The 26458-nt window shown below is 39.3% G+C and overlaps 1 protein-coding gene and 1 pseudogene across 1 annotated transcript in view; both read right to left on the reverse strand.

Annotated features, from left to right (window-relative positions):
• Positions 1 to 9809: 9809 nt before the first annotated feature.
• LOC109458558 (developmental pluripotency-associated protein 4) lies at positions 9810 to 11581 on the reverse strand (annotated as a pseudogene).
• Positions 11582 to 15872: 4291 nt separating this feature from the next.
• Positions 15873 to 26458, reverse strand: part of GCNT2 (glucosaminyl (N-acetyl) transferase 2 (I blood group)) — a 35357-nt gene continuing 24771 nt past the window's right edge. The window contains exons 2-3 of the mRNA XM_019752340.2: positions 23520 to 23612; positions 15873 to 18211 (exon numbers count right to left, since the gene is read on the reverse strand). Coding sequence (XP_019607899.1) covers positions 18021 to 18211; positions 23520 to 23612 — 284 coding nt within the window. The 3' untranslated portion in view covers positions 15873 to 18020. The remainder of the gene's footprint in view (positions 18212 to 23519; positions 23613 to 26458) is intronic.

Consider the following 26458-nt stretch of genomic DNA (forward strand, 5'->3'; position numbering starts at 1 on the left):
CTGGAGGGAGAGATAGCCAGAAGTGTGGACCTGCATTCACTATGTGAACAGTTGTGTAGTTGGGCTAGATGTTAGGGACTTGGAAGAAATAGGATTGGAAGACTGGTGACAAGGAAATCTGGGAAAGGTGTGTGGATGTGTCTCTCCGAATGGGTATAGACTGTGAAGATATTTGTGTCTCACGTAAAAGCTCACAAAGCAGCATGTACTGCACAGGAGGCTCTCTCTCTCTCTCTTTTTTTTAACTATTTGGTCCACTGGTTTTATTTATTTTTTTTTAAATTCATTTTTTATTGGGGAATACTGGGGAACAGTATTTTTTCCAGGACCCGTCAGCTCCAAGTCAAGTTGTTGTTTTCAATCTAGTTGTGGAGGGCGCAACTCACTGGCCCATGTGGGAATAGAACCAGCAACCTTGGTGCCATGAGAACCGTGCTCTAACCAGCTGAGCCAACCAGCTGCCCCTAGAAGACTCTTAACTCTCAGGTGAAGCAAACGACACATTTGTGTATGTCAACCAGCCACTTCCCCAGTCACCCCAGTCCTTCCTCGATGGGCCCACGAACAAGTGGCTGTGGTGGCAGGATGAAAGCTGTGCCTGGGCTCAACAATAAGGCCTTCTCATTGCCGCGGCTGACCTGGCCAGTGTTACTGCTGAATGCCTAGTCTGCTAACAGCAGAGAACAGCACTGAGCTCTGAAATGGTCCTACTCTCTAGGGGACCAGCCAGCCATCCCATGCTAGATTGATTACATTGGATCTCTTTCATCATTGAAGGAGCAGAGATTTGCTCTCATGGAAAAAACACACATTTTGAATGAGAAATATGGATTTGCCTTCTCTGCCCATAATGCTTGTGCTAGCAGCATAATCCATGGACTCAGCGTAACTTATCTATGTTGTACAAAGATGGAGGAACTCATTTTGATTGTTCAAATCAAGAAACTCATCTTATAGCAAAGGATGTTTGGCAATTGGCTCATTGTCCATAGAATTAACTGGTCTCGCCACATACCTTATCAAGTAGAAGCGTCTAGTCTAATTGAAATTTGTCATGGCTTTCTGAAAACCCAGTTCCAGCTGCAGTTGAGAGACAGAACCTTGGAAAAATGGAGTTCTCTAGTACAGGATGCCATATATACTCCAGAAGGAATGAAAAATCTAAATAGACATTACTATGGAAAAAGTAGTGAAAGAAAGCTACCTCTTTCACTAACAATTATGAAATCACCAGACACACACCTAGAATATTTCTTATAAAAGTTAGCAACGTGGTAATTCTCTTACCAATACTATTATTTTTATATTATTCTGGAGGTAGTTGTTAACAACTTAGATAAGATAAAGAAATTAACATAATTGGCAATTTGGTAAATTTATCATTTACTTGCAGATTATGATTGAACAAATGGAAAATCCAAGAGAATCAACTAAAAACTGTTAAATGAAAAAATTTAGTAACATGGCTGCGTTCAAAAAATAATATGCAACAATTAATAGACTTCATAAGTAAAATACACAACATAACTGAAGATACAATCTCATTTACAGTAACTGGAAAAACAATAAAATATCTGGCATTAAAGTTTAAACTCTTTACTTTAGAAAATTTCAAACACATAAAATACACATAAAATAATTAATCTTTGTATAAAAAGAAAACCAATCATGATTTACTTCCCTACTTTCAGATTATTTTGAAACAAATGTGTGCTGTCATATTATTTAATTGTTAAATATTTCGGGATGTATCTTTAAAAGGTAAAAACCTAGATTCTATGGAATATAGGCTAACATTGGAGTGGGGAAGAGTATTCCTAGGCTAAGAGCTTGACAACAGGCTTAAGGGGAGAAATATTTTAATTGGGAGGGAAAAGGAACTGGTAAAGAGTTCAACACTTGAAAGATAATCATATTTACTTGACAGATTAAACATTTTGCAAATATTATATATATATATATATATAATATATATAAAACTGAGGCAATTGTTAACCTCAGGAAAAATAAAATGTTTAAGAGAAAGTAAATGTAATTGTAGTAGATGCTTGTCAGCTGTAAATTATAGCTTCATAGTTATAACATAAATGTTGACTATTGACTTAAAATCATGGTATTAAAAGGATGAGTAAAGAAAATTTGTGGGTAAAGGATGAAAACCTAATTCTCAACAATTATAACAGGACATTGATACTTAATATTAAAATTTGATATGTCAAGAAATGGTAGTATAGGGGCAGCGGCTGGTTAGCTCAGTTGGTTAGAGCGCGGTGCTCTTAACAACAAAGTTGCCAGTTCGATCCCCACGTGGGCCACTGTGAACTGTGCCCTCCACAACTAGATTGAAACAACTACTTGACTTGGAGCTGATGGGTCCTGGAAAAACACAAATAAATAAAAGTTTTGAAAAATAAATAAATAAAAAGAGAAATGTTTGCCAACATTAAAAAAGAAAGAAAGAAAGAAAGAAAGAAAGAAAGAAAGAAAGAAAGAAAGAAAGAAAGAAAGAAAGAAAGAAAGAAAGAGAAATGGTAGTATAAACATTATTTACATAGAGGTAAACAACAGGAAAAACAGCTAAAAATATAGTTAACAGTTGCCTTTGGTAACTGGGACCGCATGTGGGGAGAGGCATGGCCCTCAATTCTTCATTATAATAAGCCTTTTAATATTGATTTTAAAACCATAATGATATATTGCCTTGATTAAAAAATAAAAATTAATAATAAAAGAATGGAAACCACACTCACCTGGAATCTTAAGTGTAATTCAGAAAAGTTTATGGGGACTGTAGGTATATGGGGACCATTGGAGTAACTCAATAGCTATTTTATTTAAAAAGAGCAAAATGGACAAATTCCCTTGTAAGGGCAACATAAGCTGAAACAAAATGGATTTTGAGTTGATTTGGCAGGGGCTCTTCTTTTTACATCTTTTTTGGACAAAAGTGTATGTTTTGGTTCTCTGCTCTCTGTGGCATATTTGATCCTTTCAGTAAATTTCAAAGTGGACACTAAGTGAGAAGTAATGTTTTTTCCCATTCAATGTTTTAAAATACTGCGCTATCTCCTAATTTGTTTTTAGGGGGAAATCATGGCTACACATTTTAATGCTGTATCTCCATTGAACATCTAAAGCTAGATGATCTCTCATGCAGGCCAGGCCAGCCTGGAGTCTGGATAGTCCCCCATGAGTAATATACTCACACTTTAAGGATTTAAAAGTATTTGGGATACAGTTCAATAATTGTCCCATGATTGGTGTCAGATGGGTAGTAGACTTATTGGGGCGAACACATCGTAAGGTATATCAATGTCTAACCACTATGTTGTACACCTGAAACTAATATAATATTACATGTCAACTGTCACTGAAAAACAAATTTTAAAAAATTTCCCCATGACAATTTTAAACTTATTTGTGGTCTTCTTATCTATGTGAATACTGTTGACATTTTGAAGCATGTAAATAGCTTGTAAGAGCCTTTCAAACATATCAAATATCTTGATTGATGGTCATTACATAGGCCTAAGGGAAAGCAGCTTCTTCTCTAGACAAAGGAATTGTGACATAGTGGCTCTCCATCACACAAGGAGAGCAAGGATCTATTCCAAATACTGTGGATGATGCACTTAGCAACATAAGCACTGTCTTCCCATTTAGGGCTGCATTACAGGCTTGTGGGAGGGAAAGAGCTTGACCTTCACCATCAACAGCCTCCCTTGTGACCATGATTGTAGTTTGAGCAGTAATGATACAAAGATAGCATCTCCAAAACTTTTTGTTTTTGACACCATAGGCTGGGGGTGGAGGGATGGAATCCTTCTTAGAGGATTAAAAAAATAATAATAATAACTCCTAAAACATTTCACTTCTCTAGAAGTCTCTAAATTTGGCCACACTATGAGTTGCCAAACTCACTTTCCTAGCTCTAATTTGCCTGTTTCTCTTCTGTGTTTTGATTCCAGGTTATTCCTTGGTTGAGCATCGTTTTGTGATATTTCTAACTTCTTACTCTGTGCATATTCTCATCTCTTTTGGTCAACATGCCCTCGTACAGGCTGAGATACCAAGGCCACACAGCATCACACATCTTCCCTTTCTATTTAATCTGGCTCTAACTGGGGAAAATAGAGTAGAAGGTTAATTTTCATTTCCTGTTTCTATTGCTGAATCAGCTAATTTGTCATAATTGTGTTCAGTTACATACCCTTCTGTATCCTCCTCTTCTTTTTAGCTAACTTCTCCCTGAGTATGCCCATCTGGATATATTTTAGCAATTTTCCATCTATGTTACCTCTTCCAAACTTTTAAGTGAGAGGATCCTTCCAGGTTTCTGTTCTTTTGGGTTAGAGTATGCCAGTAGGCAAGGCTGGGTCTCAAGGGTTTTTATCTAAAGTGCTCAGCATAATACCTGGCATGTTTGGACACTCAACAGATTCTTCTAATGAAAATGTGAATAGGTTGACTCATTCTCCTCATTCATTTAGCTTTGCAGGGTCCCTGGAAACTTTGAATAGCAAAATCTCCCCATAACCTGCTGTGGATTTTGGAGGATTGAGGACTAAGTTTTAACATTATGATATATTATGCATATATATTAATACTGTTGAATATTCATACATTTTCCAATGATTGCATTCACAAGTAATTTCACATATCCTCATTTATTACTCATTACTGAATTTCCTAGATAATTGAAGCACATTTCCAACTCTCTCTTTTGTTAAAAATCAACATGCTGTCTGTCTTCTTTAATAAGCTGTATTAAAAATGATATATGCTTTTTGATGACCCCGAGAATCACATAGGAATATTATTTTGATCATATTATTATAACTTCTGCTCTCTTCCTATCCTTTTCATTTGCAGCCATTTTTATCCCCTTTGTGTGCCTTCTGACCCTTCCGTGATATTGATAATGGCAAAGACAACAACACATTCACTGAGTTATTTCTAGGAGCCAGATACTGTATCAAGGAAGCAGAAACTGGACATGCACAAACAAGGTCATGGGTAAGCTTCAAGGCCTCCATAACCACCTGCTTTGGACTCTGACTTTCATCCCCCAGCCCAGGGTTCGGCAAACTCTGACTCACAGGCTGACTGTCTGTTTTCTGTACATGAAGTGTTACTGAAATACAGCTACACTTATAAGCAATATGTATTTTCTATGACTGCTTCTTTAAAAACCTTTTTGAATATTTTCTTGATTCTCAAAGCTTTGTTTTGACCAGAAGATGCTGATCACTAACTCCATTAACAACCTCATTGATACTCTTTTTTGTTATGGTTGCATATATTTTGTAAAACTTCCCATCTTAACCATTTTTAAGTGTACATTTCCATAGTGTTAAGTATATTTACATTGTTGTGAAACAGATCTCCAGAATGTTTTCATCTTACAAGTCTGAAACTATACCCATTGAAAGAACAACTTACCTTTTCCCCGTCCCCAGCCCCAAGTAGCCACCATTCTACTATCTCTAAGAATTAGCATATTTTAGGTACCTCATATAAGTGGAATCATATAATATTTGTTCTTTTGTGACTGGCTTATTTCACTTGGCATGATGTCCTCAAGATTCACCTATGTCGTACATGAATTTCCTTCCTTTTTAAGGCTGAATAGTATTCCATTATACGTATATACCACATTTTGTGTATCCAGTTATCTGCCAATGGACATTTGGGTTGTTTCCATCTCTTTGAGTATTATGAATAGTGCTGCTATTAACACAGGTGTACAAATATCTCTACTCTAACTGCTTTGGCACCACAGTGGCAGACTTGTAAAGTTACATCAGAAAACCAGAATCTATAGCCTGCAACCCTAAAATGCTTATCTGGACTTTTAAGGAAAAGTTTTCAGAGCTCTACCCTAGCGCAGTCAGACCGCCAAAGCCTCTGATCAGCCTCTCAGCTGTTTTCCCCAGGCTGGAAATCTCTGGATTTCTATTTCTCTGATATCTTGTCTGAGTAATTCCTCACTATCTTGCCAGCTCTTTGATGCTGTCAGGGAGGGTATTTTTATATTTCATCCAGCTTTCTTAGTTGTCTTCAGGACAGGGGTCAGTCTGAATTGCCAAAAGTAAAAGTCAGCTCTATAGTACCTTTTAATAAATCAGCCAGAATCAGTTTCCATTGATTGCTGTTAAGAACTTTGTATGATATATTTTTTTTCTATTGAGAAATAGAAAAACAATTCCACTGAGAAAAATACTCAGCTGTTTTGGATGTTTAATGCGGCTGGGAAAATCAGCAAAAAGAAAGATTGGCTAGATTGATAAGCACTGATTATGCAGGATAAATTAGGTTTTGTCTGCGCTCTGAGAGCAGAGAGGATTATGCTTGGAACTTGGCTTCCACTCCTGCCTTATCCAGGTCCATGTTATAGGAGCTCGGCCCCACCTTGTGCGGCTGTGCCATGAAGCTGAGTTCCTTCAGGAAAGATGGGTTCAGCCACACACAGATGAAGACGCTTAACTGACTGAGGTTTGGGTTGTGCATGTTTGTTTGGTTAGTTGGTTGATATTTTTTTGGTAACTTTTCATATTGATATAATTTCATATTTGCAGAAAAAATAAAATAATAAATAGTACAAGGAACTCCTTTATGCCATTTACCCGGATCCATTAATTGTTTGCATGCATCCCATTTGCTTTACCTCAGTGTGTGTGTGTGTGTGTGTGTGTGTGTGTGTGTGCAGTGTGTGTGGTATGTGTATATGTGGTGTGAATGTGGTGTGTGTGTGCACGGTGTGTGTGGGGTGTGTGCGATGTTTGTGTGATGTGTGTGTGTGTGTGATGTGTGTATATCTGTGTGCAGTGTGTGTGTGCGGTGTGTGTGATGTGTGTGTGTGTTTGTGTGTGGTGTGTGTATACAATTTTTGAAACATTTGAGAGTATGTTGGAGACATCATGGTACCTTACACTCTAAACCCTTTGGAACTTCCTAAGTACAAAAACACTTTCTTATATAATCCTGAAATTTTCCATTGACTCAATAGTATTATCTAATCCATAGTCTGTGGTCTGTATTTTCCTTTTGTTCCAGTACTGTCCTTTATAGCTTTTCTGTGTACCTCCAATTTAGGTCTAGTCCAGCATCATGTATGCATTGATTTCCATTTCTTATTAATCTTCTTTAATCTAAAACAGTTCTCCAGTCTTACTTAATTTTGATAGCCTTGAAGGCTACAGGACAGTTATTTTGTACAATGTTGACCAAGTTTGGTTTGTTCGGTGTTTTCTCATGACACCAATTCCGTCTATGCAATGAGGGTAGGGATGCCAGGAAAGTGATGTTTCTGCTTCTCATCAGGAGGACGAGTCAGTGGGTCCCAGTGTTAGTGATGTAACTTTGATCACTTGATTACAAGATGTCGCAAGGCTTTTTCCACACTGTAAAGTTACAATTGTATGTTTATAATTAGCAAGTAATCTGTGGGGAAATATTTTGAAACTACGTAAATATTCTGTTCCTCATCAAATTTTCACCCACTAGTTTTAGCAACCATGAATGATTTCCTAACTCCATCATTCCTTCTGCACTGATCAGTTGGCCTTTTACTGTAAGAGCTTTTTCTTCTCCTCCATATATGCATGTATGACTCATCTTATACTTTCCGTTCCCACGCTCTGGCACCAGCTTTTTCTCCAAGGAGCTGAATTATGAACAAACCCAGGAGTACGTTGGTAAAGGCGAGTCCTAACATCCACCTACAGCCTTTGTGATGAGTGGCAGATAGCAAACTGTAGTTTCAAAATGTCGCCTCTGCAGAGAGGTTTCCCGGGCAGCCTAATCTGAAGGAGCCCCTCTGCCTCCACACCTGTTGACCTCTATCACCTCTCCTTGTTTTATTTTCTTCACAGCACTTAATCACTATCTGAACTTATCTTGTTTGTTGGTATATTTTTGTAATTTTTCTATCCCTTCAGCTAGCCTACGAAAGATAGACCAGTCTTGAAGCATAGCTATATCCCCAAGACCTGAACCTGTCAGTTTGTTTGTTTGTTAAATATATAAATGAATGAATGGAAACTTTCTGCTCAAATATCCTATGAAAACACATTTCTTTACCCCATTTCATATTTGTGGAAGTTTCTCAAATGACATCTGCCCAGATTGCCACCATTCCTCAGAAAAGTTTCTTGATCACATATCCAGATAGGAAAATTTCCACATATGGTAATGACTACAACATCAGGGTTTTGGCAAACGTTTTACATTTTCAAATATTTCTCTACCAGTCCATAGTGTATTTAAGTCACTCTGCTGCTTTTCTTAACTGTTATCCCAAAAGAATCTCAAGCTATTACTGTGGTCACTCTTTAAACTATTCTTCTTTCCACTGGCTAATCTCTGATGCAATGGTGCCATTGGAAAATCTCATTCAAGTACTTCCTACTAAGTCACCTGTGAAAGCCACCATGTGACTGCTAATTGTGTAATTACCATGCCTCACCCGCTCAGAGGTATGTGGAAGGGGATCACCAAAGGTGTTAAGCACCGGAGTTTAAATATTTAGACATGGCAGTAATCAGTGCTTTTCCTCCTAGCTCGTCATGACCCATTAAATTTATTTAGTAAAATCGTGAGAATATGCATCTAAATTAGAGTTTTCCAACCAGTGATCTGTAAAATGCAAGACACTTTTTGACTGCCATACACCTGCTTTTCCTCCACGACTTTCTTAGTGATACAATTATGAATCTGCTCTCCTCTCTTATCCCTTTCTGTTATCTCATTTCCGCAGACCGAAATAGAGAATGCACAGAATTTTCCTTTCTGTAGTACAGTTTTCATCAGAAAGTATCATTTGAGACCAGTCCCTTGCTGTCATTTGGTCTGATGTGATGGCACTACATGTTATTAGGATTTGTCTTACCCATCTGGTTTGTCATGGACAAAAGTGAAAGGCAGCTGGCCCCAACTCTCAACACACAGCCAGCACAGAAATAAAGACCAAACAAAAATTTTGTGGTTTTTTTTAAAAGAATAAAATGTATGTATTTGTGGGGACAGAGCCAGGAGTACTGTTTCCAGGCTCTCAGCCTCATGTGGAAAGTTGCTCACTCAGGTAGTAAATGGCCATCAACTGTGACTGGATGGCCATCAGCTGTGGCTAGTTGGCCGTCAGCTGTAACCAGTGAGCCATTGGCCACTAATATAACTGCTGTGGCTACACTAGCAGAAAATGGGAGCTAGCAAGAAGATGGTGGCTGAGCTAGCAAGAGCAGATTACAGTTAGCACGGTGTAGTCAGGTTGAGGATTGCAGAGAAGCGGACAGCAGGTTGCAGATAGTGTGGCTCCTGCTTCCTGTGTCTCCAACCCAGCGCCAGTGAGAATACAGTGGTATGACTCCCCTACCTATGGCTCCGTGGGTGTTCCTTTTTGGCCTCACCATATCCTGTGTTCTTATGTGGAGAGCGGGACTAGAGACCCCAGAAGAGACCCCGGCTGAGTCCCTGCATGACAGTATTATTTATTACACAGAAAAGTTCCAACCACTAATAACCATGCCTTTTGGCTTAATCCTATTAAGAACATTAATTTGCATACAACACAGTTTCCTAAATACAACAGATACATTATTTTATATATACATTTTAAACATATTATGTATCTATGATTCCAAAGTAACCTTGAACATTTTTAATCAGTAAATATATACAAAATACTTACAAGTGGAAATAACACTGGTGAAGTGCCCTGTGTTTTTATCCCAGAGACACATCATAGAAATCTCAGGTTTAGAAAACTTCAAAAAATGTTGTGTCGTATATTAAGAATGTATTTTGGGGAGTGGAGAGAATAACAGTGTTCCCTTTGGCTTACAACAGTCAAGAGACTGAACTCATTGAACTTAAAATTGGAAGGCAGCAGCCCCCCAAAGGAGTGAAAATTCTGAGATGTGGAATCCAATATGGGAGCATACTATTGTTTCTTTACTTAACCTGTTCTTCTCAATGCTTGGCTCAGGTTCCCACTTTAAAAGAGCTGCTTAAGTCAATTCTGTTTCAGAAGGGTAATCATTTAATGGTATTGACTTTTTCCTCGTATTAATTACAAGGAATGATAATTTGTGAAATGTTTTTCCACTTTAAAACATAAGATTCTGTATCCCAACAGACGAAGCAGCAGGCATGTTGGGGGTCTGAGGGTAACATCTGCACCCCACCAGTCTGTGTGCCCTCTCTAAGCAGGAAGCATGCAGGGTGTGGAGCAGCCTGGAGTTCAGCGATCAGTGACACCATGGGGTCGATTTTAGTCACCTTTCTACCATTAATTATAATCATAACTGTACCCTTTTTCATTGGAGGCTTTTCACGACCACCTTATTCCTATGAACACATCTGGGGCACAACATATTGTCCTCCAGGTCCAGGGGTGGAAAGTTGCAGGCAGGTAGCAAGAAGAGTATGCACACTCTCCCTTGTATTCCAGAAACCCAGGTTGGCCCAGCGTAAGATGAGCTGGACCCAGCCCTCTGTCTGCAGGGAGACCTCGCCGTGGACCACACACCACCTGACACCAGAGGCCTCTTGTGGTGATTCCACTGTCTCCACGTTCCCAGCCCAGGCTGCAATTCTGGTCCAGGAAGCAAACACAGCATCTGGGGTGGGAGTTGTCACAATGACATTGTCCACTCCCTCAAGGAGAGCAGTAGACCCTTCAAGAGCAGGTGCCCCCTCCTCAGGGGGAGCAGTCACTTCAAGAATATTGGAACTTTCCAGAGTCATTTCCTCCTTTTCCATCTTTAATTTTCTTTGTGATTTTATCAAGATCTTGGCCTCCTTTGTTGCGATAGGAATATCCTTTTGATTAAGGTAAGCATTTTCACAGAGTCTTCTATATGCTTCCAATTCCAAGCCTCTGGGACACAGCTGTAACCGCTGGCACCAGGCCCTGATGATGTCTCAGTGAAGTAGGTTGACTGATGGCAGTTTAGGGAGTAATGAAGGAATTGGTATCTTCTTCCAAAATCCTACTCTTTTATTGTCTTGTGGCATCTTTTGTGGACGGGAAGCTTCAGCATCTTTCATAGATCTTTGCCGTCTGGTCCCCTTCCCTGAGGTTCTTTGTATACTTGGTTCACCAACAGCCGGCTGTCACTTTTCAGCTTCTACTGACACAGGTTGGAAATTGGCAGTCATGTTTTCCTCCCTTGACTTCTTTGTGGAGCTCCACAGACTCTTATCTTTCATTCCAGCTTCTTCTCCATTGTTCTAACAAAACTGATTTTGATCATTGAACTTTGGTTATGTAAGATGTTAACATTAGGAGCAGCTGGGTGAAAGATCTATAAGAACTCTCTGTAATGGTTTTGTAACTTTTCTCTAAGTCTAAAGTTATTTCAAAATAAAACTCTTTTAGAAAGCCCTCTAGAACCCTACATTTTTGCTGTGTACCACTGATGGTCTGAATTTCACTAATAATTTATTTTAACTGAAATAAATAGCCTGAAGTTCATAAATAACTCACTCTAAATCTTGCACTAACTTTTTGAACCAGTTCTCCTAATATCCTCAATTCCTGATCACATTATGCCTGAGATTCACTTCTATCGTTTGACACTTTATGAATTTTGTCTTCTTTTCTTAAGAATCTTTTACTATCAGGTTATTCTAATACAACCATTTAATACAGCCCCCAGGATCTTTCCCAAGAGGTAGGCCAGGCTTCCTGGGCTTACAACAGGACTGGTCAAGGTTAACCTTCCACCGTGGATGCCCACCACTTTTAAAGCTTGTAGGTGTTCCTTGTGGAAAAGCGAATGTAGTCAGCTTCGCCTCTGACCCTCCTCTCAGAGCCATCACTGTTAGTCTTCTTTCCAAGGTCAGAACTTAGCCTTGGGAGGTTGACCTCTAGTGTCTTTCCCATTGACCTGACCGCTTAATCCCTAAGCCATCCTGAGCAGAAGAGGGGTGAGTTACAAGGGGAACATTCCTCACGGGCATTCGTCTTTCCCAACTCCCAACTGTTTGCCAAGTCTGTTCAAAGGGACCCCTGCTCCAGTTTCCCACTTGATAGAGACTGCTAAGCTACATTCCTAGTGTTTAAAATGATTAGGAGTTGTGACCTTTTCCTCTCACTTTCTGAAGTAACATGTGCAAAGAAAAAATTTAAAAACCCAAATCACCCATAATTCCATCAAGCAACAAACAAGAGATAACAACGGATTTTTAAAAAATAGATTCATGATATATTTTGACATATATTTATTTTCTGGTATTCTGATTCTGAACTCAATAAGAGGTATTTACCAGAAACCTACAACAAACTTCCAACACCATGCAGAAGAGTTTAACATGCCCTATAATGTTGGGAACAACTCAAGGATAGCTGCTATCATTGCTACCACTTAAAATTGTATTGTAAATTTATACCAATGTAAGGAAACAGGAAAAAGAAATAAAATGACTAAATATTGAGAAGGAAAAGTCAAAACTTATTTATAGATAAGTACCAGAAAACGTGAGATGTAACACATTGAGAAACTATTAAAAATCATGAAAAAGTTTCATAAAAACCACATACAGGATCAAAACCAATTGTTTCCCTTTACACTATCAATAGTAAAATAAAAATAGTCTTTAAAAATCCCATTCCCAATAAGCACAAAGAAGTCTATAACATACATGACAATAAACATAACATGACATGTGCAAGACTTACATAAGAAAAACTGCATTAGTGAAGGATATAAAAGAGGACCTGAATAAATAGACATATTGACAGCTCGACATTGTCAAGGCTTAATTACCCTAAAATTAATCAACATGAATTCTGTACAAATTCCATAAAAATCCCAATGGGATTTTTCAAAGAATTTAATAAGCTGTTTCTAACATTTGTCTAAAATTAAATGAGCAAAAATAGTCAAGAAAATTTTGAAAAAGAACAGTAAGAGATTCTTTGTCTTGCCACATATCAGAGATCTATAACAATTTTTAAAACATGGTTTTGGCACATGAATAGATCAAAAGATTGATAGTACAGAATAGAGTCTGGAAAAAGCATAAATATATGTAAATTTAGAACATGATCATGTTGGCATTTCAAATCAATAAGGAAAACATGGTATTGGGATAATTGGCTTTCCGTCACAGAATTAAAAATTTACCTCCCTACCTGAAATCATGTGACAAAATAAGTGATAGATGATGTGAATGCTAAAAAGTTAAATATAGGCGGGAAGAAACTATGAAAGTTAAAGAAGAAAATATAGGTGAATTTTTGTATCATCTTTGGGTGGGAAACATGTTACAGGTAAGGTTCTCCAGAAATCAGGCTCGAAAATGGAGATAAACGTACAAGGAAGCACTTCAGATTCAATAATTCTGTGGGAAGAGAAGGAATCAGGATTGAGTAGAGTTGTGCGGCCATGCAATCATGAAAAGGCCTCAGCCCACCCTGCAGAGAGCTCATAAGCTGCGATGGGCCCAACGTAAAGTGAGGACATTGCCTTTATAGGCCCAAATCATTCAGGCATTGGGTGCAGGCTGACCCGAGATGGGATGTGACCTTGGTTGAGTCTCAGGGTAAATTCTTACAGAAGGCTGATGGCCTGAGTCCTGGAGAGATCCCATTTGTGCAGTGCAGCCCCCACTGGAGCAGCTTCCATTTTTTCCTTTAAGTTTAGGAAACAGCTCCTCCAAGATCTGGGATCGAGTTTCCTTGGGGACAGCTTAGTGGAATGACCTACAGCTTCTACCATTGCATGTGGTCTTGAAGTCATAACTGATACCCAGTGTCTCCTTCTTCTCTTCCGCATTTCAGAGTCCCCTTATCCATCACTAGCACCTCTGCTGGCCCAGATGGCTTGCTTGGTAAGGTGACCCAGACCCTCATCTGAGGGTCTGAGCCTCTGATCACCATGTACTTCTCAGGCCATGGCTACTGTCATTTGTCCTCGAAACTGAGTAAGAGACAGCAAGAGACGCTCAAGTGGAGCATTTTGTAATGCCAGAAAATAAGAGTGTTCATTAACCCCCACCATGATGGGAGTAAGCCAAAGAGACTCAGGGGCCAACTGAAAGAGATACCCAAGGCCAAAGCTGGACACTTTGAGGAAAAAAAAAGGATTATAACCCAGAGTATAAAATAAATATCCATGAGTCCACATTGATACAAATAAATGATTGAATAAATAAATACATTGGAGAAAAGAACAAATCTCCTGTAAAAAAGAATTCCAGGTAATTTATGTAGATGCTCTAAAGGAGGGGGAGCATAATTCCTCACTCCTTACGTATGAGCTGTGAATAGTGACTTCCTTCTGAAAAGTACTGTGTGGAAAGGTAAAAAAAGAGCCACTTCACAGTGGAAAATCTTGACAAACACTGCCTAAGAGAGGTGATCAAGGTCAGCATCAACTGTGGTAAGTCATGTTGGTAGTACATAGGTATGAGTACCTTTGATATGTGATGAAAATGGCACTTTCCCTCTGTGGTCTTCTGCCTCCAAACCACAAAATCCAATCTGATCTTGAGAAAAACATCAGACAAAACCAACTGGGGAGCACTTTCTAAAATACCCAACAAGTACCCCTCAAAATTGTCAAGGCTATCAAAAACAAGGAAAGTCTGAGCAATAGTCACAGCCCAGAGAAGCCTGTGGAGATATGATGACTAAACGTAGTGTGGTATCCTATATGGGATCCTGGGGGAGGAGTGGGGGAAGTAAGTAAAAATTAAGGAAATCTAAATGAAGGATGAATATTAGATAATAATGATAATGTATCAATATTGGATCACTAATTATAACAAATGTACCATACTAGTGTAACATTTTGATTATAGTGGAAACCGAGTGTGGAGTGTATGGTACTATACTTGGTAGTACCTGAAATTTTTCTGTAAAACTAAAGCTATTCTAAAATTAAGAATTTGTTTTTAAATGGCCCAGAAAAGCAAGTTGCAAAAATATGTAATTTCTATTATATACCTGTATGATCAACTAATTTTTTTAAAAGTCAGTGTGTTTGTATTTCTACATACACATATATCACTGCATTGAAAAGGCATTTAGAAATATACACCAAATAAGTGGTTACCTCTGGGGAGAGTTCACTTTTTATTCCATAGCCTTCTGTATTAATTCACTTTTTATTCTATATTCTCTATATTCTATTTTCATCATATTTTTTTTTATTATTTGTGGTTTGAAATGTTTTTCGATGGAAGAAGAACTGACTCTGGGTGGTGAACACACAATGGGATTTATAGATGATGTATTACAGAATTGTACACCTGAAATCTATGTAACTTGACTAACAACTGTCACCCCAATAAACTTCAATAAAAAAAAATGTTTTTCACTTTAGTTTTAAAATACATTTTTTTAAATGATGTAGAATATGTCCTTTAAATGAGTTTTTTCCCTTAGTATTTCTACCACTTTCCATTTGTCTAGTAAGGGCAAGATTTGTTTAGCAAAACTTAGCACTGAAAGGCTTCTCCGAAACTTTGGCATTTGATAATCAAGTAATTATGATCATAGTAACATGAGTTACTAACTTTTCCTAAGATGTATCTTGATTTTTTTAAAAAATGAATAAAGCAGGCAAATACAGAAACATAATTTATTCCTAACTCAACTTTTAAAATAGTTGTACCCAATTTAAATAAAACTGATCTTCCATTATACTCTCTTCCCTATCATTCTCAAAACTGTCCCCAACATCCCAAAAAGGGAATGTTTAGTTATTTTTCAGTGGATGGAACTTTTTTAAAACAGGTATGTGTGTATCTATTAATGTGCTTACTCGTATTTTTTTTTTTAATGCTAGGAGAATCATCTTGTTAAACGTGCTCTTTAGTGCATATTAACCAACCATCAAATAAAAATACACAACAGCCCCAAAGGTGGAAAACAATATATTAATTTATTTCCAAGAAAACAATATGGAACATCACGGAAAACAAAGATAGATTCAGTAGTTACCGGGCATCTCCATGGGCTAGCCAAAACCCACTCGCCCAAACACTACACTCTTCCAATATTAAAGTATTTAAGACATAGGAGGGATGACCAGCAATGGACATGTAAACATCTTCTATTCCAAAGGATTTCCCATTCTACATGCGAAAGATCCAGTGTAAAACATTTCTTCTTCACAGGTGGCGTCATTCAAATAAGTTGAAAAATGGCAATTTTTAGACTCTGCCATGAGCTCTTGGTGTGCCCCCTACCCCTGAGCCCTTTACCACCTGATATAGTTCCATCTTTTTCAGTAGCAGAAAAAAAAAACCCAGCTTTATTTCAGAGTCATTCCCTTTAAATATGATTAACATTCAACAGGCACAATTACATAAAAAAAGAAAAGAATGTGTTCATTAAATGCATCATTAGTTATAGTAACTGTTTTCATTTGAATAAATAAATATTAAGGGACTCAGTAGATCAGAGGAATACAAAAGTAGACTTCACATTTTTCTGAGGTGACAGGACTTTTTCTCAGACCATTCTTAAAACCCAACTTCTCGGGTATGCTAAATATGACTTTATTTCACCTTCTCTAATATTACACCTCAGGAAATGAACTGAGACCAGTAGGAGAATGCCAATTGTCAGACAGAGAGCTTGTTTCCTAATGCTTAGTAACAGCCTCTCTAGCCTCACTTACTTCATTTGCAAAATGGGGATAATAATGAGGGTCATGAGTACTGTGAAGTTTGAATGTAGTGAGCTAGCAGAATGCCTAGAACACAACAGGCTTTAGCTTCTGTCTCCTCCTTCCCTTCTCTCTCTAGGATAATCTCTGATTTTAACCTCAACTTGTAATTACTGAGATCCCTGGTCCGATATCACAATCTACAATCCTGCATGTAAATGTATTAAAGTATAACCAATCTCTAAGGTTCTCTAGAGCAGCCTTTCCAATGATAACATCATTACCAAGATTTTTAGAGTACAAAAATCTGTCTTACTTTTCATGCTTTTCTCAGCACGTGTCTCATGTGTAACAAATACTCAAGAAATATTTATTGACGCATACCGAATAAATTGGATGAGTGAACGGACAAAGGGTAAGGACAGAGATGCTCAGCCACAATTGAAAGCTCTTAAAAATCTAGGCATTCTCATCAGCACCAAGCATTATCAAGCCACTCGAGAGCATTATGGAGTTGTGAAAAGCCTCACATGGTAGAATTTGGTCTCCATTTTGCAAGCAAGATAACTGGTTGAGATGGAGGGTGGTGACAGAAGTGGAAAGTGATCCATTCTGAGGTGTTAGAGACTTGAGACTAGATCCATGCAATACCACCTCTTCGAGGAATACCTTCCTTCTGAGAGAACTTTTCAGTGTTCTCAATGAAAAATGATGGAAGAGGGATCAGAGCACATCAGACATAATCGAGAAACATTGTTTCCCCGGGGTCCTTTTTACCGAAGCAGCAGGCAGTGACTGCTGTCTTAAAGCACATCCTGTGTATTCTATACAGATTTCAGACGAATAAACTGAAAAGGTTAGTGTTGAAACTCAGGAACAAGATCTAGTTCTCAGTTCTAGTAGCTCAAGTTTTAAAGGAGACTGATGAGTTACCCAGAAAGCTGCTTGCATGTCTGTGAGGTTGAGCCAAGAAGAGTGGTGTCCATGAATATATGGCTATAGATCTGTTATAGGAGATTCCCTCTTCAAAGAAACCCAGTTCTTCTTTTCCTAAATCACATTATCTATAATTCTCCTTTTCATTTGAACATTTATATATGATGAGTATCTAGCACAAAGATCTGGCGACAGTTAGACTTAAACCATTGATCCGAACAACACACTGACAGAGGTGAGCATCAGGAAATGGCCAGAGTGGCCAAAGTGCTAGGATTGCTCTGTGCAGCCTCCTGGTAATGTACTTCACAGTGTCCAGTGGATTTTTTAACATACAATAGTGTAGCCAGGTCCTGAAGTCATCACCTCAGTCCTGAAGCCGTTATCCAGGGCAAAGTTCTGTCATAAAGAAAGGCTCTTCTTCCCAGCTGCGATATTCCTTCAGTCATGAGTTGCGGTGGATCAAAAATACCAACTGGGCTGTATTGCAGTTTCACTCTGATTTAGGGTCCTTTCTCGGAGTCTCAGTTCTAGGCATTCCACAGTAAGGGGGTACGTAGCAAGCTCAAATTTGTTAGCAAAAAGGCTTTGCGAATTAATCAACCACTTTAAATCTCCGTTTCCATAGATACAAATGCCATGTACGTAGTGGCCTGCAAAGGTGAGAACAAGAAATAGTCAAAACATGCTTGTTTTCAAAAGTCAGGGGTAGTGAACTTGCACAGTGGTAGTTATTGCCTGACTACTGAGTAGCCAAACTCTGCCAAGTGCTACGGGATTCTAACGAAATACGATGGTGTAGGCCTACCCCACAAGGGAGTGCAACTGTTTACAAGAAGACAAAGCATACAAATATGTATTTGAAGAAAATGAGAGTTAAATAATACAAAGCAAGAACACACTAGGCACCACGAGACAATTCATGTAACATCAAATGAGAGTTACGGATGAGAAGTTCTAGAAGTGGACAGGTGGGAGAGGTCTTTATGGGTTACACTGGTCCGTCGTCTCCCCTGAGCTCTGGCCTAGGTATCCAAGTGCCTAGTTTATATGTCTGCTGAGATGAGTAATAAACCCAACCAATATAACATGTCAGCACTTAACTCCTTAATCTTCTCAAAGGCTTCCCCATCGGAATCCATGGCAATTCGATTCCTCAGTGCCCTGCGCACTACTGCCCTGTCTCTCACACTGCACATCCAATCTGTCAGCAATTCTGTCTGCTCACCCTTCAAACTATTCATAGAATTTGACTACTTTCCACCACCTCCACGACTACCATCCTGGTCCAAGCCATCTCCATCTTCCTGTCTGAGTTGTTGCAACAATAACTGGTTTCCACTGCCTTCACCTTTGCCTGTTAGCATATTCGCAGCACAACAGCCAGAGTAATTGTTTTAAAGGTAAGCAGAACATGTCTCCTTTGCTCAAAACCCTCTAATGGCCTCTCATCTCATGTGGAGTAAAAGCCAGAATCCTAGCAATAGCATTCAGGACTCCTCAGAGTTTGGCCTCTTATAACCTGAACTTACCTCCTGCCACTTGCTCATTCACTCATAATCCTTAAGAACCCTTGCTCATTCATTTCGGCCACTGTCCTCCGTGCTGGTCCTAAGCACACCTGCATGCTCTACCTGAGATTCTGTGTTTGCTCTTCCTCCCCTGTACCTCTGCCTTCTCAAGGCTCCCTCTTGGACCACCCCACATCTCTGCTTCAAGGCCATCTTCTCAATGAGGCCATCTTTGACCTCCTTTCCTGATTCATTTTTCTTTTGGCATTTATTACCAACTGACTATATATAGACAGAGGGTGCCAAATATATATATATATATTTAAGAAAGGAAAAAACTGTATTAAAATTGTAATACTCAATATATACCGATAACAAAAGATGAATACAAGTCACACTTGACTTCTGCCATTATAAAAGGTTCTCAAAGTGGTTACCATCAGGGTAATATTAATACAGTTTCTTCCTTCCTTAAAATGTGTATACATTTTTTTGGCACACTCTGTGTATATATCATGAAGGAAAATAATATTCTGCCTTTCTTTCCAGACAACTGTTTATTGTTTTTCTTCCCAGATTAGAATATAAACTCCAGAAGAGCTGGATTTTGAGACCATATTGTTCATGTCTGTGTCCTTGCACCTGGAAGCATGCCTGGTAAATATTAAGTGTTAAATGAATAATTGTTGAATAAAAGGATGGAGAAAGATGAGTAGAGAGTTAGTGAATGGGTAAAGTTAGCAAGCATCAGGTAAAATGCTGCTGGAAAAACTGTAGAGATGGGAATTTTCTGCTAGAATAGGGAGTTTTAGGGGGAAGAAGTTAGAAACAAGAATGGTAAGAAGTTGTAACTCTTTCTCAGAGGTTGCTTGGCATATAGTAGAATTACTATGGATGACTGGCTTAAAATTTATCCTATGATTAGAGTCTTTGAAGATTTTTTAATAGAAGAATCAAATGATAAAATTGATTTCAGCAAAATTAATTTTGCAGAACTTTGCAGGGTACATTAGAAATCAATAAGGAGACTACAGTAAAAACCTAATGTAAACCAAAGAGCTTGTTCAGTTAATGGATGCCATGAGTGGGAAGGGAAGAATATTAGAGACAATACGAAATGACTGACAGAATTTGATGATTAATTTAACATGACTGAGAGGAAGTACAATAGAAGTGAAATCACTGTGGGGGAAAGCCAGATTTATGGGAAGTTAAAGAATAACTGGGTGAGAAGTTTAAGAATAACTGGGTGATGAAAAGAACTGAACACGCAGGCGGCATGCCCACGCTTAAGAAAATGGAAATGAACAGGAGAGAACATTTCGGTCTGGATCAAGCAGATGGTGCGTGGACAACGTGGTCTCCAGGTCAGAGGTAATTTACATGATTGCAGAGAGAAGGAAAAGAACCAGCAGAGGGGAAGACACTGAGAATGTAAATGCAAGGAGCAAGGGGACCATGGGAGAGACCCACACATAACTGAGACCACAGGTGGTGACCTCGGTTGTGAGGATGGGTAACTTTTCCCTTGAAACAGGAAGGAACAATGAGAGAATGTGTCCAAAATATTCTAAGGTGGAGGAATGGGATGACATGAAAAAGGAATTGGTAAGGGGATTTTGATCAAATGTCTTGAAAGTTCTTGCTAGAGTTGAAATTATCATCTTTTGAGAGTAGAAAGGCTGTTTTAGCATAAGATTGAGAGCTTAAACATGAGCAGGAAAGCTGAAAAGGTGTATACTGGGAAGGGCACCAGGAAAATAATGAGGTGAATAATACGTAGGTGGCCGGGAGCATCCAGCTGAAGTTAGGTGGCAGGTCCCTACAGCAGGTGGGTTTAGGACAGTTTTGTAATGACTCTCCAGCAATGTTCTGCTTAGGGAAACACAAATGGCAGAAAGCAGATGGTGGTAATGATTAAGCATAGGAATCAGCCTTGTAGGGTCAGATGGCAAGGGAACCTAAAATGTTAGCATGAAATGGCTGATAGGGTACACAGGCTGGACAAGGACGCCTCGGAAGGAAACTAGTAAAAGGCAGAAGCTGCAAAAGTTAAACCTCTGGAAGCCCCAATTTTAAAAAATCAAACACATTAAAAAACAACAACATATTTTAGGTGGGGGGACATGGCAGCGAACAATTTGGTCAAAAATCCTAGCCCTCTCGGTGCTTCTCTCCTGTTCTCGGGAGACAGTAAATAAATATAGTATATAAAATGATAAAGGAAATTAGTAGTGTGACAAAGAGATTGTAATCAGAGATGGGAGCTCTAAGTTCAAGACCATAGAGCTAGAATGGTGCTCAGTGATTCTAAGTGCTAAGAGGGCTTAGAAAGCAGGTACACTCACATGGGGGAAAGGTGCAGATTGTATGACTGACTTGCAGGTTTGGAGTGCAATGTTCTGCTCCTCTGGATTATGTGTTTTTCTTTTCCCTCTATAGTGGTTGGAGCGGGGGTACAAACAATTTTTATGCTCTGAACCTGGTAAGGCTTTCTGATGTTCATTGGCATAACAGGTACCAAGAGAAGAAAAATGCCACATTTGTCTGAGAGGGGCTTGGGCTCCCCCAAGTTTTTTACCCAATGTAGGTTCCTGGCAAGGGGCTACTGTCATGGGCCACACCTGTCATGTGATCAGTAAAGGTTCCTACAAAAAGGCAGACCTGACTAGCCTATACCTTCTCTACTGGGATAGGGCCTGGATGGAGGTGATCACAAGGAAGCAAAGGTAAGGCTCTACTTGGGATGGTGGGTGGGGGGGCTGCTGCACGGTGGAATGGGACCTTCTGTGGTGAAGGAGGAGGGCTAGAGCTGCAAAGGAATGATGTCGCATGGGTCCCTTTTGTGGACGTCGCTGCTGAAGAGGTGCTGGAGAAACAGATCAAAGGAGAGGGGCAGGTGACAGGGGTTATGGAACGATGTGGAGAAGATGACATATCCCCAATATTGGGACCCTGACTGATGGTGATGGTCTGTTTTCTAAAGAAGACCCAGGAGGTCAAAGAGGAAAGCAACCTCTTCTTCACCGTCCTCCTTCCAGGAGGAGGGCAGGCCATGATAAGAATGCAGGCAGGTACCATGAGCTGTCCCTTGGAGAAAATGTGGGCTGACTAAGGTAAAATAGGAATAAGCTTCAGAATAGATTGAAATTTCTGTACAGTGACGTGAGGATGTTGCCGTCCACAGTGGTAGGGGACTGTCAAGAGGAAGACATGAGAAGGAGAGTGAGCGTCATGGAGAGCTGTAGAGAAGCAGCAATTTGGAGGTTTTCATCTGAAACACTAAGTGTAGACAAGATAGACCAATGAGTGAAGCCGTAGATTGAGTAGAAGAGTGGAGTGAAGAAGCTAAAGCCTTGTTATCACAGGGGAAAAGGTCAAACTCCCATATTCACTCACTCCTTCATTCACTTAATCACTCACTCACTGAATAAATATTAATTGTGTGCTATTATAGGCTGAATTGTGTCCCCCCCAAATTCACATGTTGAAGTCCTAACCCCCAGTACCTCAAACTGTTACTATATTTGAAAGAGAGCCTTTACAGAGGTAATTAAGTTAAAATGGGGTCATTAGGGTGGGCTCTAATCCAATATGACTGGTGTCCTTATAAGAAGAGATTAGGACACAGATGCCCAGAGGGAAGACCATGTGAGGACACAGGGAGAAGACAGCCATCTACAGGCCAAGGAGACAGGTCTCAGAAGAAGTCAAACCTGCTGATACCTTGACTTTGGATTTCCAGCCTCCAGGAAAGTGAGGAAATAAATTTCCTTTATGTAAGCCACCCGGTCTGTGGGACTGTGTCTGCTATGTTAGCCTTAGCAAACAAACACACCTGCCCACTATGAACCAGGCAATAGTTTGAATAAAATGTATACCAGAACTGACAAAACAAACAAATTAAAAAAAAGAAAACCTTCTTCATAAGGTTCTATAGAAATGAAACTCCTTAGGGTTTCTAGTTTTTGTTCACTGGAAAAGAAATCTCTCTTGTTAGCGTGACCTGCCATCATGCCAGAAGTGCAGCAAACACCTCCAAACCGGAAGCCAGTCTGTGGAGGGAGCAGAGGCTGACATGAAGGATGGGGGTCCAGCTTGCTCTGTGGTGAGAACATGACATCCCCTGACCACTTTCCCCTCCACTCCCAAAAAGAACAGAAAGAAGACACAGTAAGAAAGCAGAAACTAGCAAGAAGAAAGTACCTTTATAATTTGAACCTACCTCTACATTTTCCTAGGCTTTTATGAGCTGGAGAATGCCTACGAGATGCTTAAATTTACTTCTCAAGGACTGTACCTTAAAGCCTCTTAACTACTCTATTGAATAACTCACAGATCAATCTAAATATACCAGCACTTCTCTCCGTGAAAATCCTATATTCCACAACTACCTTCATGCCAACACCAACAAGCAGTATGGTCTCAAAATGTAAAATGAATGCCTCACCATGGCAGCCTCCGTGTTTATCTTCCATGTCAATCCACTTTATAGCTCTGAGGTTACCAGTCCATGATGCATTTGGCATGGCGCCAGGAACACCTGCAATGTTGACCAAGAACAAAAGCAGAAATGAGAACCAAGAGAAAATGGTACCAATTTTATCAATTAACCCTCCAAATTATGCTTATTTTCTTCCAGTATATTATCTTTCACATCAGATTTTTCATCATTGATACAAGACCACAAAGGCTTATGGTTTGAATAGTTGGTGGTTATGAGCCTTACCTTGCCACTAAAAAGAATTGGTTGATTTTTTCATAGTGTGTGACTAAGCCTGAAAAGTAGAGCTTAAGACATACCATAGTGTAAAACCATAATGCAGAAGAGAAAGCTGGGGACTTCTGGTCTCTCAACAGCCTTTAATTAAATTTACTTTCACTCTTAACATTAAATATTTTTAGCTCTTTCCAGATGACATCTGTCTTAAAGTGAAAGCTCAGGAAACAGGCTACTCTGGGTTCTTAGTGCTAATAAGTTGAGCGTGATTCCAGGATCGCTCTTATATGAAGTTGCAATATTAGGTATACAGAGGAAAACATCTTATTCACTACATATAGAACTCATAAACAAATCCTTTAACACACTGTACTTTTTGTTAAAATACTTCTTGAGCATTTGGTATTCACAAGCACTGTGCTAGGAACTGGGGACAGAGAGAGAAACCAGACATGCTTCCTGATCACCGGATGAAGATGAATTGTCTACTCCAAGCAGTAGGTTTTTTGTTTTTTTTTAAAGATTTTATTGGGGAAGGGGAACGGGACTTTATTGGGGAACAGTGCGTACTTCCAGGACATTTTTCCAAGTCAAGTTGTTGTCCTTTCTATCTTAGTTGTGGAGGGTGCTGTTCAGCTTCAAGTTGTCCTTTCAGTCTTAGTTGTGGAGGGCGCAGCTCAGCTCCAGGTCCAGTTGCCGTTTTCTAGTTGCAGGGGGCACAGCCCACCATCCCTTGCGGGAGTCAAACCGGCAACCTTGTGGTTGAGAGGATGCGCTCCAACCAACTGAGCCATCCGGGAGCTCAGTGGCAGCTCAGCTCAAGGTGCCGTGTTCAATCTTAGTTGCAGGGGGCGGAGCCCACCATCCCTTGTGGGACTCGAGGAATTGAACTGGCAACCTTGTGGTTGAGAGCCCACTGGCCCATGTGGGAATCGAACCGGCAGCCTTCAGAGTTAGGAGCATGGAGCTCTAACCGCCTGAGCCACCGGGCCAGCCCCAGCAGTAGGTTTTGAGCTTTGAATTTTTCCTAGAAAGATTGGTGTACACTAATCCACTCATCTTCTCTATTTCTTTCGGTTTTTCTTTGACCAAATGCTGCTGCTGATCCATTATCTAATTTGTATATTATCTAATTCACCTTTGAAATGTAAAGAATTAAGGGAGGGGAATTTTAGGTTGTCATCTTGCTAAGCCAAGGTTTCTCTAACGTGACATTATTATTTGTTGTAGGTTCTGTCCTGTGCATTGTATCACGTTTAGCATCACCCCTGGCCCCCACCCACTATATGACAGTGGTACGTACCCTCCATTTGTGATAATCAAAAAAGCTTCAGACATTGCCAAATACAGTGGTAGGCGGAATAATGGCCCCTCTCCTTCCCAACATACTCAAAGAAGTTTGTATCCTAATCCCTGGAACCAGAGAATAAGCTATGTTTTACATGGAAAAGGGGAGTTAAAGTTGCTAATCAACTGACAGTAAAATAGGGAAATAGAGCGAGTGTCCTGACTTATCCAGGTGGGCCCAATGTAATCACAAAGGACTTTAACAGTGAAAGAGGGAGGCAGAAGTGTCCACTGGAGTGGTGGTGAAGTGAGAAGGACTCAACTCATCTTTTCCGTTTAAAGATGGAGGAAGGGGTTAAGGAATGCAAGTGGCCTCTAGGAGCTGGAAAAGGCAAGGAAATAGATCCTGCCCAGACCCTATGGAAAGAACCTTAGCCCCGCCAAAGTGTTGATTTTAGCCTGGTGAGACCCATGTCAAACTTCTGGCCTTCAGAAGTGTAAGACAATACATTTATGTTCATTAAGCTGCTAAATTTGTTGTAAATTGTTATGGTGGCAAGTAGAAAACTAAATACACACTGATGAGAAAAGATTACCCAAGAAGATGGATATTTTTTAATAAGAAAAAAATTGGACAAGACTAATACTTTTAAAGACGTTTAATTGGATTAAGCACATAAAAAATTTCCCTCTTTAAAAACATTAATAAAAACATGTGCATTTTTCAAAACAAAAAGCTCTGTTCTTTTGCCCTGATGTCACACGATAATGATACAATGATCTAAATCAAGAATTGTACCAAGGTTTCCCAACTAAAATTAAATTTTGCACAGCTTTCCTATAAATAGCATGAGTCTTTACCCCCTAAGGACTCTGTATAAGGCAAGATTCTTCTTTTCTTGCTGCCAAACTCGAAAACTTCGCTTACAAATGTTGGATATTCAAGAAAAACACTATTTATTAAGCAATATTTCTTGCTATTGCTTTAATTTGCATTTAACTGCTTTAAATTTTATTTTAGTGCTTGTCTATCCAAAAAGAAGCTTCTTTATTTTGTTCTCAGCACACATTTTAAAAGAATTTAGAATGAAAGTTGCCTGGTTAAGTTGGAGGGTGGGGAGAGGGCAATCTGGGAAGCAAAGAGATGATCTGGTATATTTACTCATGTCAGCAAGATTAGATTAATATTTTGATTAAATAACTACAGCAGAAAAGGGTGAATAAAATATTGCCATGGTGACAAGTTCCTTATCCACCTTTAAATGATTATATGTTTAAAAGGACAAGATGTTTTTCTTCCTCTTTCATTCTCATTAACATTGATCATCACAAACTGATTCTTACTCAGAATCACATCCCATTATTCCAGAGATAAGATCATG

Source organism: Rhinolophus sinicus, linkage group LG06, assembly GCF_036562045.2.
Source record: "Rhinolophus sinicus isolate RSC01 linkage group LG06, ASM3656204v1, whole genome shotgun sequence".
Classification (NCBI taxonomy): domain Eukaryota; kingdom Metazoa; phylum Chordata; class Mammalia; order Chiroptera; family Rhinolophidae; genus Rhinolophus; species Rhinolophus sinicus.